This window comes from Primulina huaijiensis, chromosome 3, assembly GCF_012295235.1.
Source record: "Primulina huaijiensis isolate GDHJ02 chromosome 3, ASM1229523v2, whole genome shotgun sequence".
In the NCBI taxonomy this organism is placed as follows: Eukaryota; Viridiplantae; Streptophyta; class Magnoliopsida; order Lamiales; family Gesneriaceae; genus Primulina; species Primulina huaijiensis.
The window spans coordinates 17531709-17556433 of record NC_133308.1 but is presented as its reverse complement, the minus strand read 5'-3'; the positions used below and the strand labels follow the sequence as shown (position 1 = coordinate 17556433).

General features: G+C 36.3%; 1 protein-coding gene across 1 annotated transcript; it reads right to left on the bottom strand.

The window, feature by feature from the left end:
* Positions 1-9377: 9377 nt before the first annotated feature.
* On the bottom strand, positions 9378-11912 carry LOC140973559 (7-deoxyloganetin glucosyltransferase-like). The gene is made up of 2 exons (XM_073436469.1): positions 11338-11912; positions 9378-10408 (listed from the first exon to the last, which is right to left on the bottom strand). Exons 1-2 carry the CDS (start codon positions 11843-11845, stop codon positions 9492-9494), a joined length of 1425 nt encoding a protein of 474 aa, XP_073292570.1. The 5' UTR covers positions 11846-11912; the 3' UTR covers positions 9378-9491.
* Positions 11913-24725: the final 12813 nt, after the last annotated feature.

The window sequence follows — 24725 nt, the reverse complement described above, 5'->3', positions numbered from 1 at the left end:
CAGGGAGAAAGTGGCTCCGCCATGGGCTTCGTGCTGGGCTAGGCTGGGTCCTTAGGGTCCTAAGATGGTGAATAAGGGTCAGGGTCATGGGCTGGCTCGGTTGGGTAGAGTCCTAGCAAGTTTGAAGAGTCCTAGTGCTACTTGGTTTCTCGGTCGAGAGCTTGTTCTGGTTTTGTGTCTTCGATTGGGTCTTGGGTTCGAGTCCTAAGGGTTCTATGGGTCCAAGAGGGTTCCTAGAGGGGTCGGTCAGGGATCGGCTCAAGGTGGTTCGGGTGTGGCTCGGTAGAAAACGAAGTTGGCTCGACGGTTAGCTAAAGGGTTCGAACTAGGGTTTTCTTCATGGTTTAAATTTGAAACATGACTCAACGGGGGTCGAGTCGTGGTTCATGAGGGCTAAATAATTATTAAAAGTCTAAGTTTTTAATTTGAGAATTTATTATTAAAGTTTGATTTAATTCAGGATAAAAACGCATTAAGAGTTAATAATTATCGAATAATTCAAAAGCCTAGAATTTAAGCTAAATAAAAATATGAAAAAATTCATGTAAGCTTAAATAATTATTTGGGATGGTCTAGAGTCAACGGAATTAAGAAATGTCAAAAACGTGAAATTTTACGTCTAGGGGTAAAACGGTAATTTTACACCCGAAAAATAGTAAACATCATGGAAGTGCTCTGAATATTGTTTTCTATGTTAAAATGTTTATTTTAAATGTTTATGGATTTTTATGATTTATTATGGACACTAAAAGATATGTTGCATGCTTGGTTTAAAAGAAAAACATTATATGCATGTTTAATTTTTATAAGTGATGAAAATACAAATGTTGAAGGAAGTAAAGTAATTATTACTAATACAATGATATGATTGGAGGTATTGTGAGGGAGAAGGCCCCAGAGACAGCCCGTTTACGGGAGAAGGCCCCAGAGAGAGCCCGACGATCGTATTTCCAATTACATTATATGTTAATACGTAGGCCAAGGCTCATTTGACGGTGAGAGTTTTGCTGATGTCCCCGTCGCCCAATACTGTGGTTACATGTAAATCATTTGACGGTGAGAGTTTTGCTGATGTCCCTGTCGCCCAGTACTGTGGTTACATGTAAATGGATCCATCGCCCCAATACGAATACGAATACGAATATGAAAGTCTCAATTAACGATCTGAATTCAACGAAAAGAAAATGGAATACATATATGGATATGAATATGAATATGATGAATAGAGTATGAATATGTTTATGTTGATATGAAAATTTTTATGTTGATGTGAAAATGTTTAAGTCTAAGTTTATGAATCTTCATGAAAATGTTATTTTACGTACAAGTATTTTCACTATTGCATGTGTTATGTATATGTATTACTTGTTATCAAGATTATGGGGTGTTGAGTCTTTAGACTCACTAGGCGTAATTGATGCAGGTGAGTTTGATAATAATGATAATGGAGGTCTTGATGGTTGACTTTGCTGGACTGAAGGTGCACATAACCCGAGGACCAGCGCTTAGCGCTTATCTTTCCGCACTTACGTTTATGTTTATGATTAAAGATATTTTTAGGACTTTGATTATGTTTTGAGTGGTTTTTGAGATGTTGTTAGTTTTAGCAATTTTGCTATTTTAGGAATCGAAAACGATTGACGATTTTATATTTCAAAGTATTTCTTTTGGATGTTTAAAAGTTAGTTGGTTGTTTATTTTTAAAATGATGTCAAAGATATTTTATATATTTATTTATGTATTTCTGCCGATTATTAGGAGGAAAAAAGAATCTAGTACTTTTTAAGAAAACGAGTAGTGAACGTTTCAGTTTCAGTTGGTAACTGAACATTTTCTTCAGTTTCAATTGATGCTGCTTCAGTTGGAATTTGAATATCATCATTTTGCTCCACCAGCTGATTATCAGAAACAATTTCTTGTCCAACTGATTGATCCACTACTTCTAGTTCTAGTGTATGAAGGAGATTTCTATTGATATGAACTTCTTTTTCACTATCATCCTCCAAACTTATATCTGTAAAGCGATCTACTAGCTCAACTGGATCAGTTGGCTTATCAGTTAATCCTGATTCATCAAATACAACATGAATCGATTCTTCTACATTCAAAGTACATTTATTAAAAATTCTATAAGCTTTACTAACTGATGAATAACCCAGAAATATTCCTTCTACAGATTTTGCATCAAATGATTTTTGCCATGATCGTGAATAAAACATTTGCAGACGAATATTCTGAAATAGGATACCACACTTTTATGTCCATGCCAGATCTCATATGGAGTTTTCAAATGATTTTTGTTAATCATTGATCTGTTCTGAGTGTAACATACAGTTTTTACTGCTTTTGTCCAAAATCTTTGAGATATACCAGAAACAGCAAGCATTGTTCTAGCAGTTTTTTTAAGAGTTCGATTCCTTCTCTCAGCTACACCATTTTGCTGAGGTGTTCTAGCTGCTGAAAACTCACGCTTAATTCCAGTATTTTCTAAAAATTGAGAAAGATTTTGATTGAAAAATTCAGTCCCTCGATCAGACCTTATTCTTTTAATTCCAACTGATTTTTCATTTAATAATCTTTTGAAAAGCTTAATCAGTTATGCAACAGTTTGGTCTTTTGATTTAAGAAAAATAACCCAAGTAAATTTTGAAAAATCATCAACGATTACCAAGGTGTATTTCATTCCCTTTAAACTTATGATTGGTATAGGACAAAAAAGTTCCATATGTAGCAGTTCTAAGCATCTGGAGGAAGATTTACTGCTCTTGTTTTTAAATGAAGATCTAACTTGTTTACCAAAGTGACATGCTGAACAAATTTTATCTTTTGAAAATTCTATTTCAAGTAGACCAGTTACAAGATCATGATTACTCACATGAGCAATAGACTTAAAATTTAAGTGGTTCAACCTTTTATGCGACAACCAGCTTTTAGAAGATTTTTAAGCTACAAAACAAACTGGTGCATTAGGTTGATCATTCCAACTGACTTTGCAACAATTTCCGCAACGATTGTCAGTTATAATGATCTCATCATTGAGTTCTTAACTGTGCACGTGTGTTTGTTGAACTGAACTGAGAAATTATTGTCGCATAACTGACTTATTCTAATCAAGTTATACTTCAAATTATCAACCAGTAAGACATCTTTAATAATAATGTTATCATGGATAAGCTTGTCCTTACCCACAGTTTTACCTTTATAGTTGTCTCCAAAACTGATTTTTGGACCAGAATATTTGATCATTAGGATAGCAATTCAGCATCCCCTGTCATGTGTCGCGAGCATCCACTATTCAAGTACCAAATTGATTTTTTTGTTGTACCTGTTACCTGAAATTACACACAATATATAATCTTTGTACCCACATCTATTTGGGTCCTAAACTGATTAGTCCTTTAGGAACCCAGATTTGGATTAGTCTAACTGACTTTCCAGTTGCTGTGTTCCAAATTATTTTCCCCGAGTTGTGTGTGTTAGGTGTGTGGTGTGTGGATGAAACAGTATGATTGTCAACATTTTTCAACTACTTGTTCTCCCGATATCTCTTTTGAACTGGCTTACAGTTGTAGTAATTGTAATAGCCATTCCTAGAGTGCTTATTTTTGTAGCTGAACCATTTAGGTGACCAGCTTTTTGAATCAGTTGGACTCTCAGGGCCATATCAATTCCATACCGCTTTGCTTTGTTCATATTTTCAATCGGCTGAACAGTAGGTTTACGTTGTTCAAAGATTTCTTATACCACTGTTGATTTCACAAAGTTAATGTATTTCTCTTTGTGTTCATTCAACTTTGGAAGTGTATCACTTGCAAAGGTTTCATCAATGCTATCGAAGCCCAAACCAGTTTTATCAGCAACTGATTTTTGCAAACTCTACATTTCAGTCAGAGTGACTGATGACTTATTCCAAGCCTGAACAAGTCAGTTTGTTTTGAAATCTCATTTTTCAACTGATGAATCAAGGATTGTTCTCGATCATTTCAGCTTTTTTCTTTGCAATCTCCCTTTTCAGACTCAACAGTTCAACTGATTCATCAGTTGCAGTTTTGTTGTCTTTGGGATCTGTTTGCTCAGCTTTGACTTTTCAAAATAGCGAGAAAGTTTGTGATACTCATTCCCCATGTCATGCAAAGTGGCAATTAGTTCTTCTCGTGTAAAATCAGTAGAGCTGAAATCAAATACATGTTCACTTGTTAACTCCAGTTCTGCATCATTTTCCATCAAGCACTTAACTTCTTCTTCATTATCATTGGAGCTGCTCGAGCTCTCTGATTTTGACTTTTCATTGTCAGTCTCTGCCTTTTTGATTTGCTTTCTTCCGCTAGCAAGACTTCATGCTTCTGCTTGAATGATATTTTATCATTCCTATATCTTCTCTTGTATTCAACTAATTTCTTCCCTTTTTCAGTTGAATGCATACTGTCCTTCTTTGGTTTTGAACAGTCTGCAATAAAGTGTCCTTGCTTTTCACAGTTGAAGCAAGAGTTTGGTTCTTCCTTAGAATTGTTCTTCTGATAATGTCGTTGGATTGAACCTTGGTTTCTTCTCATGAATGTACCAAATTTCTTCACAAATAATGACATAGCGTCATTCCTCATCTGATCTGCAATTTTCTCAACTGAACCAGTTGGTTCCAGTTTGTGAGCACTAAGAGCAGTTGTAACTGCTGGTGTAGAAGGTTATCCTTCTCTTGTCTGCAACTCAAACTCATAAGCTTTGAGACACTACAAGAAAAATGATTTTCCACAGCACGTCATCAACAGCGTGCATTAAAAGATCGCTGCGAATATTACTTTTAACGACATACACCCATATGTGCGCTGTTAATATTATTGCACTTGACAGTATTAAGGGCGTGCTTTAAAAGCATGCTGCGGATATTACTATCCGCAGGGTGCATTAAAAGCACGCTGCAGATAGTAATATTTGCAGCGTGCATTTATGTGTGCTGTTAAAAAATTATATAAACGACAGCGTGCACATTATGTGCGCTGTTAATATTTAGCGACGTTTTTGAAAACCATTGCAATATTTATATTAGCGACGGTTTATTTCAACCCATCGCTATATTAGCGACGATTTTTAATAACCTGTCGCTACATTTAGCGACGGTTCCATACAACGGTCGCAGAATTCAAATTAGCGACGGATTAATAACCGTCGCTAATGGCGACAGTTTTAAACAAAATCGTTGCTAACAGTGACGCTAAAACCAAAACCGTCGCGAATTGTCTTTAAATATCCACAGTCTCGAACAATGTCATATCCCACCACTTTATAACACTTAAAATTTTTCTCTCTTAGGCGATTTTAGTTTCGATTTAAGGTACGTGTTTTTGTTTCAATTTTTTGTAAATTTTGAAATGTTAGTTAAGATGAATATTGTTATTATAGTGTACGTTTTTTTTAGATTTATTAAATTATAAGCGTAATTTTTTTTTATTTTAATAAAAACATTAGCGTCGCATTTTTGCTAAGCCGTCGCTAAAATTAGCGACAGTTATAAAAAATCCATCGCTAATTAGCGACGGTATTTTGTAAACTGTCGCTATATAGCGAAGGTCTTTTTATAAAACTGTCGCAATTTAGCGACAAATATTTTAAAATTTCCGTCGCTAATTAGCGACAGATGTTTAAATCCGTCGCTAATTGTAGCGACGAATGTTAAAACCGTCGCTAATGATGCTATGAATATCAACGGCGTGCGTAGGCACGCCGCGGGTAATAGTATTAACGGCGTGCCTACGCACGCTGCGGATAATTGTATTAACAGCGCGCTTATGCACGCTGCGGATAATCTTGAACTTTCAACAGCTTACAGCTTTGCAGCGTGCAATGTGCGCTACGGAAAGCGAATTTGCGCGCTGCGAAAAGCCATTTTTGTTGTAGTGAGATCAGCAAATAAGTTATGCAATTCAACCTTATTTAGGTCTTTTGACTCTCTCATAGCCATGGTCTTGACATCTCATTCCTTGGGAAGACCTCTAACTACCTTCAGGGCAACTTCTTTGTTTGAACACACTTTTCCAAGTGCATTCAGTTAATTTATAATGTTTTTGACTCTTTCATCGTACTCGTTCATGGACTCTCTAGTCTTCATTTTAATATTTTCAAACTTCTGAACACAACTGAGAGTTTATTTTCTTTTGCCTGCTCATTTCCTTCGCACAGCTGGATCAATTTCTCCCAAATCTCTTTCGCTGTTCAGCACATCTTTATTTTACTGAAAGTAATTTTATCCAGTGTTTTGTAGAGAATATCTTTGGCCACATTATCCACATTGGATTTTCTTTTATCTTCTGCAGTCCACTCTTCACGTGGTTTTCGATGCGGTGTGGTGCACCATCAGTTATGACAACAGCAGTATTTGCTTTCATTATTCTCATTGGTCCATCAGTTATGACGTACCACATATCATCGTCTTGTGCAGCTAAGTGAGCCTGCATTCTTATCTTCCAATCATCAAAATCTTCTCTGGAGGATATTGGAATTTTATTGAAAGAAGACATGGAATTCAGATGTAAAGATGGAAATATTCAGAAACAAGATTCAACTGCTCTGATACCACTTGTTAGGATCGGTTGGGTGTAATAAAGTGTTCAGAAGGGAGAATTCACTTGACAATTTTCACAATTTTTGATGGGTTAATCAGTTTAGTGATAAACTGAATTCGAGAATTTATTTGTCAATATCAATCAGTTAATTAATGAAAGTGCGGAAATAAACTGAATGACAGATAGAATAAAACTGAGAATAAAGAACGCAAGATTTGTGGATGTTCGGAGACTTCAAATACTCCTACATCACCCGATTCTATCTCGAGGATATGATATTTACTAAAAGACTTTGATCTATACAATGCTTTGTACAAACTCACTTCAGTTTGGACTTAACACTGTCAAAACTGAAACTCTTAGTATCAATACAGTTTTATCAGTAATAAACTGATGTAATTTTCAGCACAACTAATCTCTAAAGAGATCGAATATAACAACAATGAGTGTTTGTGCTCTAAAAATAGCCTGAAAGCTATGAATAAATATAATAAGCGAGAGCTTCTTGTAACTGATAATAGCTTTGTTGTGTGTTCTCTGATAGCTTGTGGATAACTCAATAACTGGGTAACTTCGTAAATCTTTCTCATCTGATCTTCTCGGATATTTATAGGCTTTTCTTTCAACTCTAATATTGAATGCGTTTGAAACTTTTATATTTGTTAGACACGTCGACATTCTTCTGACAATCGTACACAGTAGCTTTTCTGATATGCGGCATTCCCACTATAAGTTGCAGTCTACTCTTGTACAAATTTTCACTTGATAGCTACGTTCCTTAACTGATGACGTGTCAAGTTGATTTATCAGTTGACTCTTTATAGTCGATAGAATTAACTGATTGTTGTGAAACTAATCAGTCTTAACTGATTGTACAGTTGAATACATAGCTTCAGTTAGCTTCGAACACTTCAGTTGCCTTTAATATTTTGCGCATTAATCTTCATTTTGGGCAATTATTAATTACACATTTTCAGTTCAGTTAACTTCAGTTGTCTTGATCAATTCTTCACGCTCAACTTGTCAAACTCCGAAATTATGATTCCAACATGATCCCATGTAATTTTCAATTATTCGGTTGAAGAAGATATAAAACCGGTCAGTTTTCTTCACGAAGGATTACTTCGAGTATTTCCCTCTTGGTTTGTAACCAAACTCGATCTAATTCATCAGTGTATAAATTCTTAGAACACGAGCTATTGAAGCTCATGGAGAATATTGTGTTTGAAGCACCTTCAAGGATACCCGAACCGATCCTTCACTCATACCTCCTTAGTAGAAACGCAGTTAGTAATCAAATTGAACATGTTTAGATCGACTGATATAAAGATGTCATTTAAAGCCATTGAATTGTGGCTCGGAACTAGGACTCCATCAGCTATCCATTCACTTTCTAGCTTTGGCAGACTGTCACCATCTTCATCTACTATTTTCGGTAGAGTTAAACTGCTAACAACTAATTTCCATGCTCTCTCATCTATGGACTTAATATATATTCTTATCTCGACCTTCCATAGACTGTAATTGGATCCATCCAAGACAGGTGGTAGTAACACATCGTTTTTAAGTTACGCGTCCATTAATTTGTACCTATTAAACAAAAATAAACAGAATCTCACTTAGTAAAGTCAAGTGATGACTCCGATATCAATTGAAAGATTTTTGTTTAAAATCAACGATAAATATTGTTTGTATCAGATATAAATGTTGTCTCAGAAGTTGTAACACCTTATGACAACATGTAGTGGAATAATAAAACACACAATAATTAACTTAATTAAAATAACTCAAAAATAATTATGCACAGGTATAAATATTTCTGCGATGCCTTGGAGCAAAATAATATCTAGAAAAATGTGCAGTAAATTTACAAAACCAATACTAGTGATATATGAAAACTAATTTCTTCAACAAATTAAGAAAACAAGTTGCATCCTAAAACAAAGAACGAGATTTAAAACAAAACAAAGGAATGCAAAACGATATGCCAAAAATTGGAGCAACAAAACGAAATCTTCAATCAACACTTTCACAAGTGTGGTCTTCAGATGTCTCCGACACTCAACGAAAACACATTATAATTACGATGCTTCGTCTTTGCGAGTTTCTCTGAAAATTCTCTCGTGTATTGCTTGTCTTGCTTCTCTCTTGTATGTAATCTTGCATATCCTTGTGCATCAATTATTTTTCTATATATATAGACTTGTGTTGATCTTAATAGGCTTGAATATATTCCTACAAAATAAAGAAAATAGTTTTCATCAGGAAACAATTTCTTCCAAATAATACAAATCAAATCTAGAGTTTAAGAAAATCAATTTTCTAGTAAGATAAAATTCTTAAGCAAAATCTTATCAAAAAAGAAAGAATTTAGGAGATAAATTTGTGTTTTGAAAAGCTAGTCACGTTTCCTTTCAGGATCCACTACTGGAGCAGCTTCTCCCATTCTCAGTAGTCGACCCTGTACTAGTCACCATAAAAAGATTGTTTTGTCAAGTGAAAAACGATAATCATGTTTTTTTTTATAGGTTTCAAATATTTCCTACATGGCCTCATTGTATTTTCTTTCATTTTGAAGTATTGATGGTCGTTTATTATATTTATCTATTTTTCCCTTCGATGAATTTTAATGTGTGTAATATATGCATTATTCTCGACACATTTGGAATTTAAGAGAGTGTCAGTGCCAAATAAACCATATTTGATGAAAATTATGGTAAAAAAAATTACCAAGACCAAAAAAACAATTTCGAGTTATTTGATGAAAACAAAAATTTGACAAATTATATATCTAAAAACCTAAACATGTCAACTTACATAATCAAAATTACAATTTTCACTTTTATAATTGAAATCAAATAGTTTTTCACTTTGGTACAAATAGAACATATCTCAGTGTTAAATCATCAAAACATTATTACACAAAAATCAAAATCAGACACATAAAACATCTTTTACTAATTTACTCAAATTCAAATAGGATGAACCTCCACAATCGATGGCTTTGGCCACCTTCTCCTTCCACTCCAAAGCCCTTCTCTTCATCTTCTCACCTCTCTCCCCATCCAACAATTCCCTGACAAGATATCCCACGTCCTCCCTCTTTGCATCACTACAGATTTCCAATCCGACGCCCCATTCGTCGCACGCATACCGACAATTTATCTGTTGATCGGCGAAAAAAGGCCAGCATAGCATCGGAACCCCACTGCACAAGCTTTCAGTCATCGAGTTCCATCCGCAGTGCGTCAAGAATCCTCCAACTGCTCCATGGGCGAGCACCTTTTCTTGAGGGCACCAACTCGCTAGAAAACCTCTGTCTTTTGCTGCCTCGGAGAATCCGAGTGGGAGGGCGGTGTTCTCTCCCGAAACTAAATCCGGCCTAACGATCCACAAGAAGCTCTTGTTGCTGTCCATAAGCCCCCATGCTAACTCGGTCACCTGCCGGGGAGTTAAGACTGCAATGCTGCCATAGTTCACGTAGATAACTGAGTTTTTAGGCTTCGAGTCGAGCCACTCGAGGCACTCAGGCTCTTCAGGCAAGAGGCTGGAGCTCATCCGTTTCATAGTGTCGTCGTCTGGAACGCGATCTATCAGGAGTTGCAGCGGGCCGATGGTGTAGATTGGTGGGCAGATTGAAGAAAGAGCATTCAGCACATTCTTTTCCAAAGCAAAAACAGTGTTTATGATTATGGCTGATGCCTTTGAAGATCGAGCAGTTTCTGTTATTACATAATTTAACATTTCATCTTTCGGATCGGTTGTTAGAACGAAACTGGGGAAATCTTTGAGGCGTAAAGGGATCATTCCCGGAATCCAATTTATTGGAGTGTCCAAATATTCCTTCTCATCTGTAGTAAATTAAAGCATAATTGAATGGTAAAGTATTATTAAATATTTGTCCAAATTAGCAACATTTATGTAACAATATGATAACACAAATTACACCGAAGTAATGATATTTTCAAACAAGCAAAAATATCATAATCTAACTCGTTCATAATATCTTTACCACAAATTTCTAAAATTATAATACAAAATGGGGAAATTTTATTTTCCATCTTATATGTTATATATTTGTAATTTTGGTGTGTCAAAATTTTGTTTATAGTCCTATATTTTCATTTGTTTGGTAATTTTGGGCCCTTTTAAATAGTAATATCAGCATTAACTTGAAATCAAGTCAATATCAGTTAAGCGACACATCGAAAAAAGACATAAATTGCAAAGAAAAAAAAAATAACATACTAATATTGAAATTTGAAAACATAATACACCAAAATAAAAAAAAACAAATATATTTAACTAAAAATACAAATTTTCCCAATTTTCCATATCTAGGGATTTTTTTTGTCATGTAATTTCATCACTTTGCGATTTTGGTTATCTCTATTATTAATTTCAGTTTTAGTCCTGTATATTCAGATTTTTTGCAATTTAAATTTCTTTCATTTCATTGAGAATATTGAAATGACATTATACACTTCAATTCTGCATTAACGTCAAATTAACACCCTAACGAAAAAAATAACTAAAAAAAACAACAAAGATAAAGAAACTTAAAAAACCAAAATCTCAAAACAAACATATTATTGTTCATCCAATTAATGTGAGGTTCTGTAGCTATGAATGGTATATGTGGTTTAGGAACGGAATTGATTGATCCAAGAACTCCTCAAAGTGTTCCCTCGGTGGAACAACTCTGGAACGATACAGGACAAAAGGAATCAAATGTCACAATATATCTTTAAACCATGAATTAAACAAAAATTCCCATTACCTTTGAGTGGTACAAAGCCCTTATCCACAAGATGGCCAACGTGTTTATAACACAAGAAGCTACAAGCGCTCGCAGTCCGCAGCATCACACCGGGAACACCGATCTCCTCCGCCGCGTCCAGAGCAAAACTCATGATCGAATCAGCAATCACACAGCTCACCGGCGGCTCACGGTGGTTCAGTTTCTTGATAAGTTCACTAACGGGAGCCAAGCAGTTCTTTCGAGTTGAAAAACAGAGAGAAGGAAGGTTTCGAGAGTCTGCGCGGCCATCAGCCGGTGAAAGACCATCTGGGATAGTCTCAAAGCGGAAGTCCAGCAGTCCCCCCACGGCGGCGGGGCCTTGAGATCGGAGGAGGCGGGTGTAGTTGTATTCTGTGTGGACAAAGGTTATGTGGAAGCCTTTGTTGTGGAGAAGTATGGCGAACTTGAGCATGGGGTTGATGTGGCCTTGCGCTGGAAAGGGAATGCACAGAGCATGCTGTTTTTTGGTTGCTTCAATGGATTCCATTGGTATGAGCTGCTGTCCCTGTGATTCTTATTTATGTTCAAACTTAGCTAGCTTGGTTGTTTTTGTCTTTATCTGTGGCATTAAATAAAACAATATTTATTTGTTTATAAATTATTGTTAAAACTGACTCTCATAGTATATTTCGATTTTTTCATATTTAGTCTTTGAGTAGCTGTGTTATGAGATGATCTCAAGAATCTTTAGATCAATTCTATCGATATTCACAATAAAAAATAATATTTTTATCATAAAAAATAATATTTTTTCATGGATGACCCAAATAAGATATTCGTCTCACAAAATACGACCCGTGAGATTGTTTCACACAAATTTTTGCCTTAGTCTTTTGTTCGCATTCTTAGTTTTTTTTTTTTTTACTTTCATGAAGCTTTATCGTGTCACCGAACATGTTAGTTTTTTTTTTACTTTCATGAAGCTTTATCGTGTCACCGAACATGTTAATAATAGTTTATGTCACGTCGTACTATCGTGGACAAATGATTAAAATTATTAATTAAAAAACTAAAATTGAAAAAAGGATATAATTTATATTTTTTAAAAAAAGGATGTATTGCAATAATTTATAATTTTCTTCTTTTATTAGGATGATATAGTCATTTTCAAAATATTATGAGACCTTGATAGATATTCTACATTATTTATTTATTATAAGATATGTTATAAATAAGGTTTTACATTTTTAAAGCGATTTTTGCGTAAAAAACGCCAAAAATAGGGATTATAAAAAAAATTGAAAAGATTATCTTATGAGTCATTTTTTATCATTAATTAAAACAAATATTTAAGGAGATTAATATTTTTATATTTTGAAAATTTTGGGTGGCTGTCTGTTCATATAACCTATCTGGACAATGAAAAGCTGCTTCACAAAGAGTGGTTCGGTATATGTTGGTGAGTGGTCCGGTATATGTTATATTCTGAGTACAGATGTCAATGGGGCGGGTATAGCCAAACCCAAGATCCGCCCCATGAAGAAAACTTGGACCCATTACCCGCCCCACTCTGGTTAAATATTCTTCAGACCCACCCCACCCCGAAAACGAAATAGGGTCGGGTAGACCCGCGAGACCCGAATTTTTTTTAAATGAAAACAATAATCTTCTTATCACATGACTGAATTATGAAACAAACAATGCTCTAAATATAACACACTAGAAAACTAATTCATGTCTTCGACCACACTTAATAATAACAAACAAATTATTTTCACGACATAATGAATCACATAAAAAAAAGAGTTACTAGCTCTCCAATAAAAAGTCTTGACATCCTTAAAAATAAGTCATAACAGAACTTAAACAGATCAATGTAAAATCAGCGAGTAAGCAATCTTTCAGACACATTATTCAGGATCATCTTCCTCTTCATCAAGAATGGTGGGACAAATTGGTAAATCACTTGAAGAATTACTTACAAAATTAAAGAGAGAAAGTACATTGAAAAAATAAAACTGTAATTTAAAACCGTAAAAACAATGTAATTTAAAGAGAGAAAGTATAGTAACGAAATTAAAATGAAAGTACAATGACAAAATAAAAATGTGATTTATTTACCTTCCACGTCACCTCACAACCATCTTCGCGAGTACATCAATTTATATCCACATATATGGGGCGGGTATGGGTTGGGTATTATAGGACCCATGACCCGCCCCATACCCAGACAGGTCTCAAAAATTGGACCCGAGATCTGCCACATGGCCCATTTAGTATGCCCAAACCCGCCCCAGATGGGATGGGTCCATTGCGGGTCTGGGTAAAACCTGGACCCATTGACATCCCTAATTCGGAGTAATATTCTCAATGTATTTATACAAGAATATGATAATTTGTATGTAAAACAAAAAAAAATAGTGATGAACCTCCCGTTATTTGTTTTGAATTCAGATGTTCATATCATATGAATATCTTGTATAAAAATGCATCCGGATCAAGGGTAAATTAGTCTAAAATCTCTACCAATAGTTTCAGTTTATGAATTGATTCTATGCATGTTAGTACCTTATATTAAGGGCTCCCTAATTCGAAAAGTTTTATTTCTAGCTCCAAATACAATTAAATGGTACATTTTAAGCCTTTTAAGTTTAAAAATATGGTAAATTAGCCCCAAATCCCTACCAATAGTTTCATTTTATGAATTAGTCCCCGTGTCAGTACTTTTTATTAAAGGCTACCTATTGTCAAAAAGTTTTATTTATAGCTCCTCGATGCATTTAAATGGTATAATTTAGGCTTTTAAGTATAAAAATCAGTCATTTTCATTAATTAAGTGTATAACGGTAGATGAGATCCTACCTATGTGGTCACTACTCTCACTTCATTTCAACGGGTAAGATCTTGCCACACATACAATTTCAAAAAAAAAAGTGGGTCATATATATACATGGGCAAATCTTGGACATCCATATTATCATAGGAGCAATGCCCACATGGGTAGGATGAAATAAACCGTGTATATCCATCATTTTTCTCACTCTACCCTCCCGACTTCGATATTCCATTATTCCTCTGGCGATTTTTCTCCTCTGGGCGTTGCTGCATTCCGATGAGTACTGTCCTTCACCGACGAGCTTTGTTACCGTATGGGAAATTTTCTTATATGGTTTTTTTCTGTTGGAAAATTTTGAAAGTTTCACTGAAACTTTGGTTTGTTTTTCAATTGTTGAAACTTCCATTGAGCACATCATTGATTTCCTCTTCGGTTTACAATTAATGAATTCAATTTTTACGATTGTATTATACTATTATTCATGTAGTATTTTTGTTATTGTATTCAATGAATTTGAATTGCTACTGTACTTTTTTTGAATTGATATTTTATATTTGTGAGATTGATAATATATTTTTGTGGAAATGATTGTATATCTTGGTTGAATTTATATATATTTTGGTTGATTCCATATTTATGTGTATATTAACTACATATGTATATGATACTGTATTTTATCTATATTGGTACTGCAACTAATATTAATATACCAAATTTGGCCCATTAGTATTACGTAACAATGAAACCGGTACTGAACATATGTGAAATAACCAAGATTGTGTTGTCATAAGTATATACATATGATACCATATTTTAAATATATTAGTACTAAAAATAGTCTTAATTGTACCTTATTTGTCCGAATTAGTACTATGTAACAATGAAACTGATACTGTACATATGCGAAATAACCAAGATCATGATGTTACATATATATGTAAATGATACCATATTTTAAGTATATTAGTACTGCAAATAGTCTTAATTGTACGACAGCTTGCCTCGTTAGTACTTTGTAACAATGCAATTGATATTGAATATACGTGGACGAACCAAGACTATGATGTAACACATGTATGATGTGATGCCATATTTTACCTATAATAGTATTGCAAGTAGTCTTAATTATACTAGATTTTACCACATTAGTACTACGTAACAATGGAACCAATACTGAATATACATGAAATAACAAAAACAATGACGTTACACGTACATATATGAATATGATATCATATCTAAACTATATTAGTACTGCAAGTATTCTTAATTGTACGACAGTTTACCAATTAGTACTACGTAACAATTCAACTGGTATTGAACATACGTGAACGAACCAAGACCATGATGTATACATATATGTATACGGTACCATATTTTAACTATATTAGTACTATAAGGCTGCGTTTGGTTGAAGGATAAAATAATGAAATGATTAAGAGATAAATGATAAAGAAAAAGATTGAAGTAGAAAATGATAAAATAATATTATATTTGATATGATTATTAAGAATGAGATAATTTAGAATCTTTTGATGAATTGACTAAATTGCTCTTTCACTATTGCGACGGCGGGCGGGCGGCGGTGGGGTGGCCGGACGGAGACGGCGGCAGTCGCCGACGGCGGCGATGGTCGATCGGCGACGACGGCGACAGCAGCAGTCGGCCGTGGGGTGATAGGCTGGCGATGGTGGTCGGCGGTAGGCGGCCGTCGACGGCGACGGGGGTGGCGGCGAGGCGGCACGCCGGTGGTCGGTTGGCGGCCGTCGACGGTCGGCGATGGTCGGCGGTGGTGGCGGGAAGTGGTGGTGAGTTTGAATATAAAAAAAGGGTAAAATTAGAAAAATAGGATGGATTAAGAGTTAGATTAATAATACTAGAGGGAGGAATGATTATTTCATCCTAGTTAATAGTCTTAATTATACTTTATTTTTCCACGTTATTACCACTTAACAATGGAACGAAGACCACTACATGTCTCCATGGTCGTACCAGGTAATGGGTATTCTTGATATTACAATTAAGCTACTGTGTACCACAAATCAAAACACAAGTACTACATCGTAAGACCATTTGCATTGCTGATACCATTAAAGAAGGGATACCACTAAATCATACACGTGTTCATGATATTTACGCATTAGGTATTAGTGATACCACAATTAAGCTATTGATTACAACAAATCAAGAAATAAGCACTAAGTAATAAGACCACTTGTAATGCTGATACCATAAAAGAACAAATACACTAACTAACTCATACATATGTCCACAAACTTTACATGTGTTCACTCAAACATGTGTTCATACATTCGATATATATGTAACATATATGATCATGAATGACATATAACTCACTCAAACATATGTTTATACATCCAAGATATATGTAACATATATGATCATTAATGATATATAACTCACTCAAAAATATGTTTATACATGCAAGATATATGTAACATCTATGATATTTAATGACATATAACTCACTCAAATATATGTTTATGCATCCAAGATATGTGTAACATATATTGTAACGTCCAAAAATCCGGTTACGTAAACCGCATGCATGAAAATTATTAAATTGTTAAATTATTTTAATTAAATGATTTTGGATGCATGAATGATATATTTTGATTGACTATATGATTAATTGCGTAATTTTGTTTGATTTCGTAATTTAAATATTTTCAAGAGAATATCGGTGGTTGGTCGGGGACGGAGGACCGAAGACGATTAAGGTGTTAAAGATTTAAAAGCTAAATTTTTTTTTAGTTAAAAAAAAGTTTATTTTAAATAATTTAAGAATTTTTGCATTTTAGGGTCGAATTTAAATTAATTAGTGGAAGCAAGGAATTTATGCAGATTATATAGGATTTTTATGGGGTTTTTTTTTTAAATTTTTTAATTTGAGGCCTAATGATTTAATTAATCTTAATGGGTCTAATTAAGTAATTAAAAACTAGGGTTAATTAAGTCCATTAATTAAGTATTTAGAAATCCTTTTTGTTTTTTTTTAAATAATTAAACCCTAAACCCTAAACACACACACACACCTAAACACACATAAACGCACACACACAATTCACGTAAGGTGAGCAGCGGCCGAACTAGGAGACTTGTCAAGGGAGTTTCGAAATTTTTTTTTCTCCTTCATTCTTAGATTATCTTCTTCGTTCTTCCTTCTAACAATGATCACTCGATTCTTTTGCATCCTAAGGTGGGTTTTTCGGTGGGTTTTGTCCAGAAAAGAGGGTAGAAATTGTCCTCCATTCATCACCGACTTTCCACAGCACCGATATTCGTATTTCGAGCGTTTTAAATGCAAAGTTCTAAACCCTTCTTTTTGTATCATTCAAACCATATTATGCATGTTTATTATATTTTGAATGAAAAACGTGATTATCAAGTTTTATTAAGGTTTTGAATGATTTATCCTAAAGATTTGTATTTTTAATTCATGTTTGAGTCGTGTTATGATTCCTAGGGACTCGCTCCCACTAAAAGGAGGGAAGATGGTGTTTAGAAGTCCTAAAGAGAGTCCCATGTAGGCTAGAATAGGGCTGGAATGAGAGAGGAAAGCGCCGAGCCTCGGTCTAGGTTTATGAAGCGTTGAGGGCTCGGTGGATGCTTGGCCACGTCGCGAGGGTGGAGGGCTGAGTGTTGTTGATTAGAGCAGAGGGTTCAGAGGGCCAAGGATGGTCTGGTGTGGGCTGGACCATGGCTCACGGGGGTGGACTAAGGTCTAGTGAGTCGTGGTTCGAGTTTGGGAAAAAGTTATTAAGTTTCGAGTCAATTCGGGCTACAAACGGGACTACGGTTTAGCGGTTAAATCGAATTGTGATCATGGGTCGAGGTGCTCGAGTTTATACTTGAGAAAGTTGTTAAAGGTAAAAAATAAGTTTATATGATGGTTAGGGATAGGCTGAGGTCAAGGAACTTAGGAAAATATTGAAAAGAGTAAGTTAGAATTTCAGGAGCAAAATGTTCATTTTACGTCCAAGGAAGTTCGGAAGTCCTGGCAGTGTCCCGAGTAATCATAACACATGTTAAAAGTTATTTGAAATGAATATGCTAAATTTACGATATACGCTAAGTTTAATAGACTTCCAGTGGCATACTCAGTTTATAAAAATATAAGTTATTTCTATATGAAATAATTGAAGTAAAAGAAAATATTTTGAAGGATGTGATTTGACTGTGACACAGAGGATATGTGAGGGATCCACCATAAAAAAAGGCGGTGAACTTACTTTATTTTAGACCACGACCCAGTTTCGAGAGTTGCTGACATCCCGCCGTCAGGTACCATGGTTTATAGATTGATCAATCGAACAGATGATAAAGAATAAAGGATAATCACTTTCAATGATCAAACTTCATCGAAAGTGTTTTATGATAAAGGATGATGAAATGCTATATAATATGTATTTTGAATGATTTATGAAAATATGTATGCTAGCAATTTTTAAATGGGAGGTATTTTATTAAAAATATTCTTTTAAATACATGTAATTGTATATGTATTATTTGCTATCACGGTTGGAATGTGTTGAGTCACCAAAATCACTAGGTTTAAATGGTCGTAGGTGAGGAAAATGATGAGGTTGGACGCTTCGACTCTTGACGAACTGGGCTGGACAGTACACGCCCGAATACCTCTCGTTTTCCACGTTATTTAAAAGGATTGAATGAAAAATTAAATTTTATTTTTTGGAGTTTTAATACTTGATTTTTGGGTGGTTTGAATAATTTTTGGAGGACTTTGGAGTTTATTTGGATATGGTATCATATTAATTTTCTATTTAGCATTTTTAATTTGAAGCTTAAATTATTTAATCTCGACGAAAAGTTATTTCCGTGAGTGAAAAAAAACTTTCCTATTATTATTTAATTAAAGTAAGAGTGAGGTGAGGGACGTTTCACCTATGGTCAATAATGACATATAAGTCACTCAAACATATATTTATAAATCCAAGATATATATAACAACTATGGTCATTAATGACATTTAAGTCACTCGAACATATGTTTTTATATATGTAACAACTATGGTCATTAATGAAATATAACTCACTCCAACATATGTTTATACATCCAAGATATATATAACAAATATTGTCATTGATAACATATAACTCACTCAAACATATGTTTATACATTCAAAAAATATGTAAAAATTATTGTCATTTATTGACATATAACTCATTCAAACATATGTTTATTAATCCAAGATATATGTAACAAATATAATCATTAATGACATATAATTCACTCAAATATATGTTTATACATCTAAGTTATATGTAACTTCTATGGTCATTAATGATTTATAAGTTATACAAAAGTATGTTTATACATCCATATATACAAGATCTAGGGTCATTAATGACATAAGTCACCCAAACATATATAGTATCAGTTGCATTGTTATGTAGTACCAATGCGGCAACATGTGGTACAATTAAGATTACTCGCAATACTAATATAGTTAAAATATATTTCGTATATATATATATATGTGCTACATCATGGTTTTGGTTTGTTCTCGTATATTGTTAAATATCAGTTGAATTGTTACGTAGTACTAATGTGGCAAACTGTGGCACAATTAATGCTACGTAAATATGGTATCATATATGTGTAATATAATTTCTTGATTATTTGACGTATGTTCAGTATCGGTTACATTGTTACGTAGTGCTAATGTGGCAAAACGTTGTATAATTAAGAATACCTGTAGTATTAATATAGTTAAAATATGGTATCGTTTACATATATGTGTTACATCATGGTTTTTGTTCGTTCACGTATGTTCAGTACTAGTTGCATTGTAACGTAGTACTAATGTGGCAAATTTTGGTACATTTAATACTACTTGCAACACTAATATAGTTAAAATACTGTATCATATACATATATGTATAGCATCATAGTCTTGGTTTATTTCACGTATGTTTAATACCAATTGCATTGTTAGGTAGTATTACTGTGGTAAACTGTGGTACAATTAAGATTATTTACAGTACTAATATAGTTAAAATATGATATCGTATACATATACGTGTATCATCATGGTCTTGGTTTATTCATGCATGTTCAGTAAAGTTTCATTTTCATGTAGTACTAATATGGCAAACTGTGGTACAATTAAGATTAGTTAAAGTACCAATATTGTATATGATATTGTATAGTTAATATACAACCTTATGAACAAAAATAGTGCCGACTAACCCACTTCGCCCAGTTATGCCTCTTGGAGGTGGTAGAGCACACTTATCACCAACAATAACCACTGATACCCCCATAAGGATCCGGGTCATCATTAACCCGGTTTATTACTTGGATAGCCCAAATCAAAGCCAATATGCCGGGTACTATCCTCAAGAACCCGATCACTGCGCCTCTTCCCAGGTCATCAACCAACAGCCCGGGTTCTCACACAACCAGCCAGGTACCTTACTACCCGGGCCACCTCGAGAATTGCACCACACTCGAGTGTGATTGATACAGGTCATCTAATCTGTCAGAACCACTTGTGCTCGGAGTATCCTAGAAGTCATCAGAAGCTATGGTATGGGCAGCTGACTTGCCATACTTAATAGGTGGCGCGGGAAACGAAATACCTACCCATTTTCTACTATAAATAGCAGGTATTAATGTCACTTACAGATTCTGAATCCTAAGTATTGGCACACATATATTCACACATATATCGCCATTTTCGCTCATCTTCAACCTGCTGACTTAAGCATCGGAGTGGCTACGCCGGACACTCCTCCGGCGCCCATTCACGATTTCCTTTCTTATTTGCAGGTGATTGTTACAGCCATTCTTTCACTCAAATTCCCCAAACATTATAAATTATTGATTTGACCCGTTGGAGCTCCTTATCCGGCTCATCTATTTCAACGAGATCACATCATTGGCGCCGTCTATGGAACTTGAGCTCAAGACATAGATATGGTTTCCATTCAAAAATAAGTCCGACCAGCTCGGCACTCAGATTTTATCTAGGGATTTTCATATGGGCTCGAAGCTCAGCAGCTATTCCGGATTGACGTGGAAAAGTATTTGCTATGCGCTCAGTAGCATACAGCTATATTAGACACCTAATTTAGCTCAACTAGAGAAGTTTCACTCTACCGAAAATGAATTCTGATTCAGTATTTCCAGGTTAGTGATTTGGTTTTTAATAAAACTAATATAGCAGGAGAAAAAGAAAAGTTAAGAACCCGGGCAGACATCCAGAGCACCCGGGCATACCATGCCAGAGCCCGGGCAGACATCCAGAGCACCCGGGCATATCATGCCAGAGCTCGGGCAGACATGCCAGAGCCCAGGCAGACCATGCCAGAACCCGTGCAGACATGCCAGAACCTGGGCAGACATCCAGAGCACCCGGGCATATCATGCCAGAGCCCGGACAGACATGACAGAACCCGGGAAGACATCCAGAGCACCCGGGCATATAATGCCAGAGCCCGGGCATACATGCCAGACGGACATATCATGCCAGAGCCCGGGCAGACATGCCAGAACCCGAACAGACATGCCAGATCACCCCGGCACCTTCTTGAAAGTCCGGAAGACATGAGGCCCCGACTTTCTAATTTAAAGACGGGGAGGCATGAAGCCCCGGCACCCTTATCTTAAGCCCAGGGCACAAACACCCTGGCTCGGGGAACCACACCTCGATCAACAAAAAGCCGAGGGCACAAACACCCTGGCTCGGGGAACCACACCTCGATCAACAAAAAGCCCAGGGCACAAATACCCTTGCTCGAGGAACCACACCACGATCAACAAAAAGCCCAGAGCACAAACACCGTGGCTCGGGGAACCACACCTCGATCAACAAAAAACCCAGCGCACCAACACCTTGGCTCGAGGAACCACACCTCGATCAACAAAAAGCCCAGGGCACAAACACCCTGGTTCGAGGAACCACACCTCGATCAACAAAAAGCCCAGGGCACAAACACCTTGGCTCGAGGAACCACACCTCGATCAACAAAAAGCCTAGGGCACAAACACCCTTGCTCTAGGAACCACACCTCGATCAACAAAAAGCCCAGGGCACAAGACCCTGGCTCAAGGAACCACACCTCGATCAACGAAAAGCCCACGACAGAAACACCATGGCTCGGGGAACCACACCTCGATCAACAAACAGCCCAGGGCACAAACACCCTAGCTCGGGGAACCACACCTCGATCAACAAAAAGCCCAGGGCACAAACACCTTGGCTCGAGGAACCACACCTCGATCAACAAAAAGTCCAGGGCACAAACACCCTGGCTCGGGGAACCACACCTCGATCAACAAACAGCCCAGGGCACAAACACCCTAGCTCGGGGAACCACACCTCGATCAACAAAAAGCCCAGGGCACAAACACCTTGGCTCGAGGAACCACACCTCGATCAACTAAAAGCCCAGGGCACAAACACCCTTGCTCTAGGAACCACACCTCGATCAACAAAAAGCCCACGACAGAAACACCATGGCTCGGGAAACCACACCTCGATCAACAAAAAGCCCAGGGCACAAACACCTTGGCTCTAGGAACCACACCGCGATCAACACAAAGTCCAGGGCACAAACACCCTGGCTCGGGGAACCACACCTCGATCAATAAAAAGCCCAGGGCACAAACACCTTGTCTCGAGGAACCACACATCGATCAACAAAAAGACAAGGTCACAAACACCCTGGCTCGAGGAACCACACCTCGATCAACAAAAAGCCCAGGACACTACACCCTGACTCATGGCTCCGCACCTCGACCATTTTGTATAGTCCAGGGATCCATACCCTGACTCGGGGTTCCGCACCTCGACCATTCATTAAGTCAAAGGACCCGTACCCTGTCTCAGGGCTCCGTACCCTAGTTATTCAGTAAGCCCGAGAGACATGAGGCCCCGGCACCTCATCCCATCTCTGGGATATTTGAAGCCCCCGATGCTCTTACATATTCTGAATTATGTTTTTACAAAAGTACAAGTATAATTGATCAGGACAACAAGTCAGAATCTAGCAAGACTATTTTAGGGATGGGTGGTGATACCCCCATAAGGATTCGGGTCATCATTAACCCGGTTTATTACTTAGATAGCCCAAATCAAAGCCAATATGCCGGGTACTATCCTCAAGAACCCGGTCACTGCGCCTCTTCTCAAGTCATCAACCAACAGCCCGGGTTCTCACACAACCAGCCAGGTACCTTACTACCCGGGCCACCTCGAGAATTGCACCACACTCGAGTGTGATTGATACAGGCCGTCTAATCTGTCAGAACCACTTGCGCTTGGAGTGTCCTAGAAGTCATCAGAAGCTATGGTATGGGCAGCTGACTTGCCATACTTTATAGGTGGCACGAGAAACGAGGTACCTACCCATTTTCTACTATAAATAGCAGGTATTAATGTCATTTACAGATTCTGAATCCTAAGTATTGGCACACATATATTCGCACATATATCGCCATTTTCGCTCATCTTCAACCTGCTGACTTAAGCATCGGAGTGGCTACGCCGGACACTCCTCTGGCCCATTCACGAGTTCTTTTCTTGTTTCAGGTGATTGTTACAGCCATTCTTTCACTCAAATTCCCCAAACATTATAAATTATTGATTTGACCCGTTGGAGCTCCTTACCCGGCTCATCTATTTCAACTAGATCACATCAACCACCTACAAACACAAATTGAGAAGTTTCTTAATTATATATATAATGTTCATTAGAAATGAGTTCACATAAACACATACCTCCACTATATAACCTCATATTTATCTTGTTCAGTAGACAAACCAAAATTTAAATGGTAGCCCAAAATATGATGTATCAGTCGGGCATATACAATAAAAAGAGATCCTGAATGAATCATAAGTTCTCTAAAATAGGAGACATCTATGATGGGGAAGCAAGTAAAGGAGGACTCATTATTAGCTTTCAAGAAATGGTGGAAGAAAAAGAGCAAGAGCAAGAAAGATAATGTTCACGAAGGAGAATACATTGGAGGACAAAGAAGAGGATGAAGAGATTGAGTCAAATATGTCCTCGTTTAAAGCACTTTTAGATCAAGAAAATGTTGAACATTATGAATATTATCTAGTTCAACCAAAGAAAAAAGCAGAAGATGCCCCCTACTTTGCCATTCAACCACATCTAATGAATCAAGTGAAGAAGAAAGTGAAGGCAACGAAATGCCAACACTCCATGTTGATGTTGCAATGGAGAAGAAAGATGGAGAGAAAACACAAGAATTAAACCCCGGTTTTACAGAGTGCTGTGAAGAAAATAATGAGGAAACCCAACTAAATTCCGAGGAAGAAAGTTATCAAGAATAAGGAAGGGATAGCAAAATGCATTGATTGAAGAATTACTTGTTGTATCTTTGTAAGTTGATGATCTACTTGTCATAGGAAGTAGCAAGGCATTGACTGAAAAGTTCAAAGAAGAGATGAAAAATGCCTTTGAAATGACAGATCTTGGGAGAATGACATTCTTCTTTGGTATGTTAGTGTATCAAAAACAAAATGAAATATTTCTGCTTGAGCATAAATATGCGAGGGAAGTTCTCAAAAAG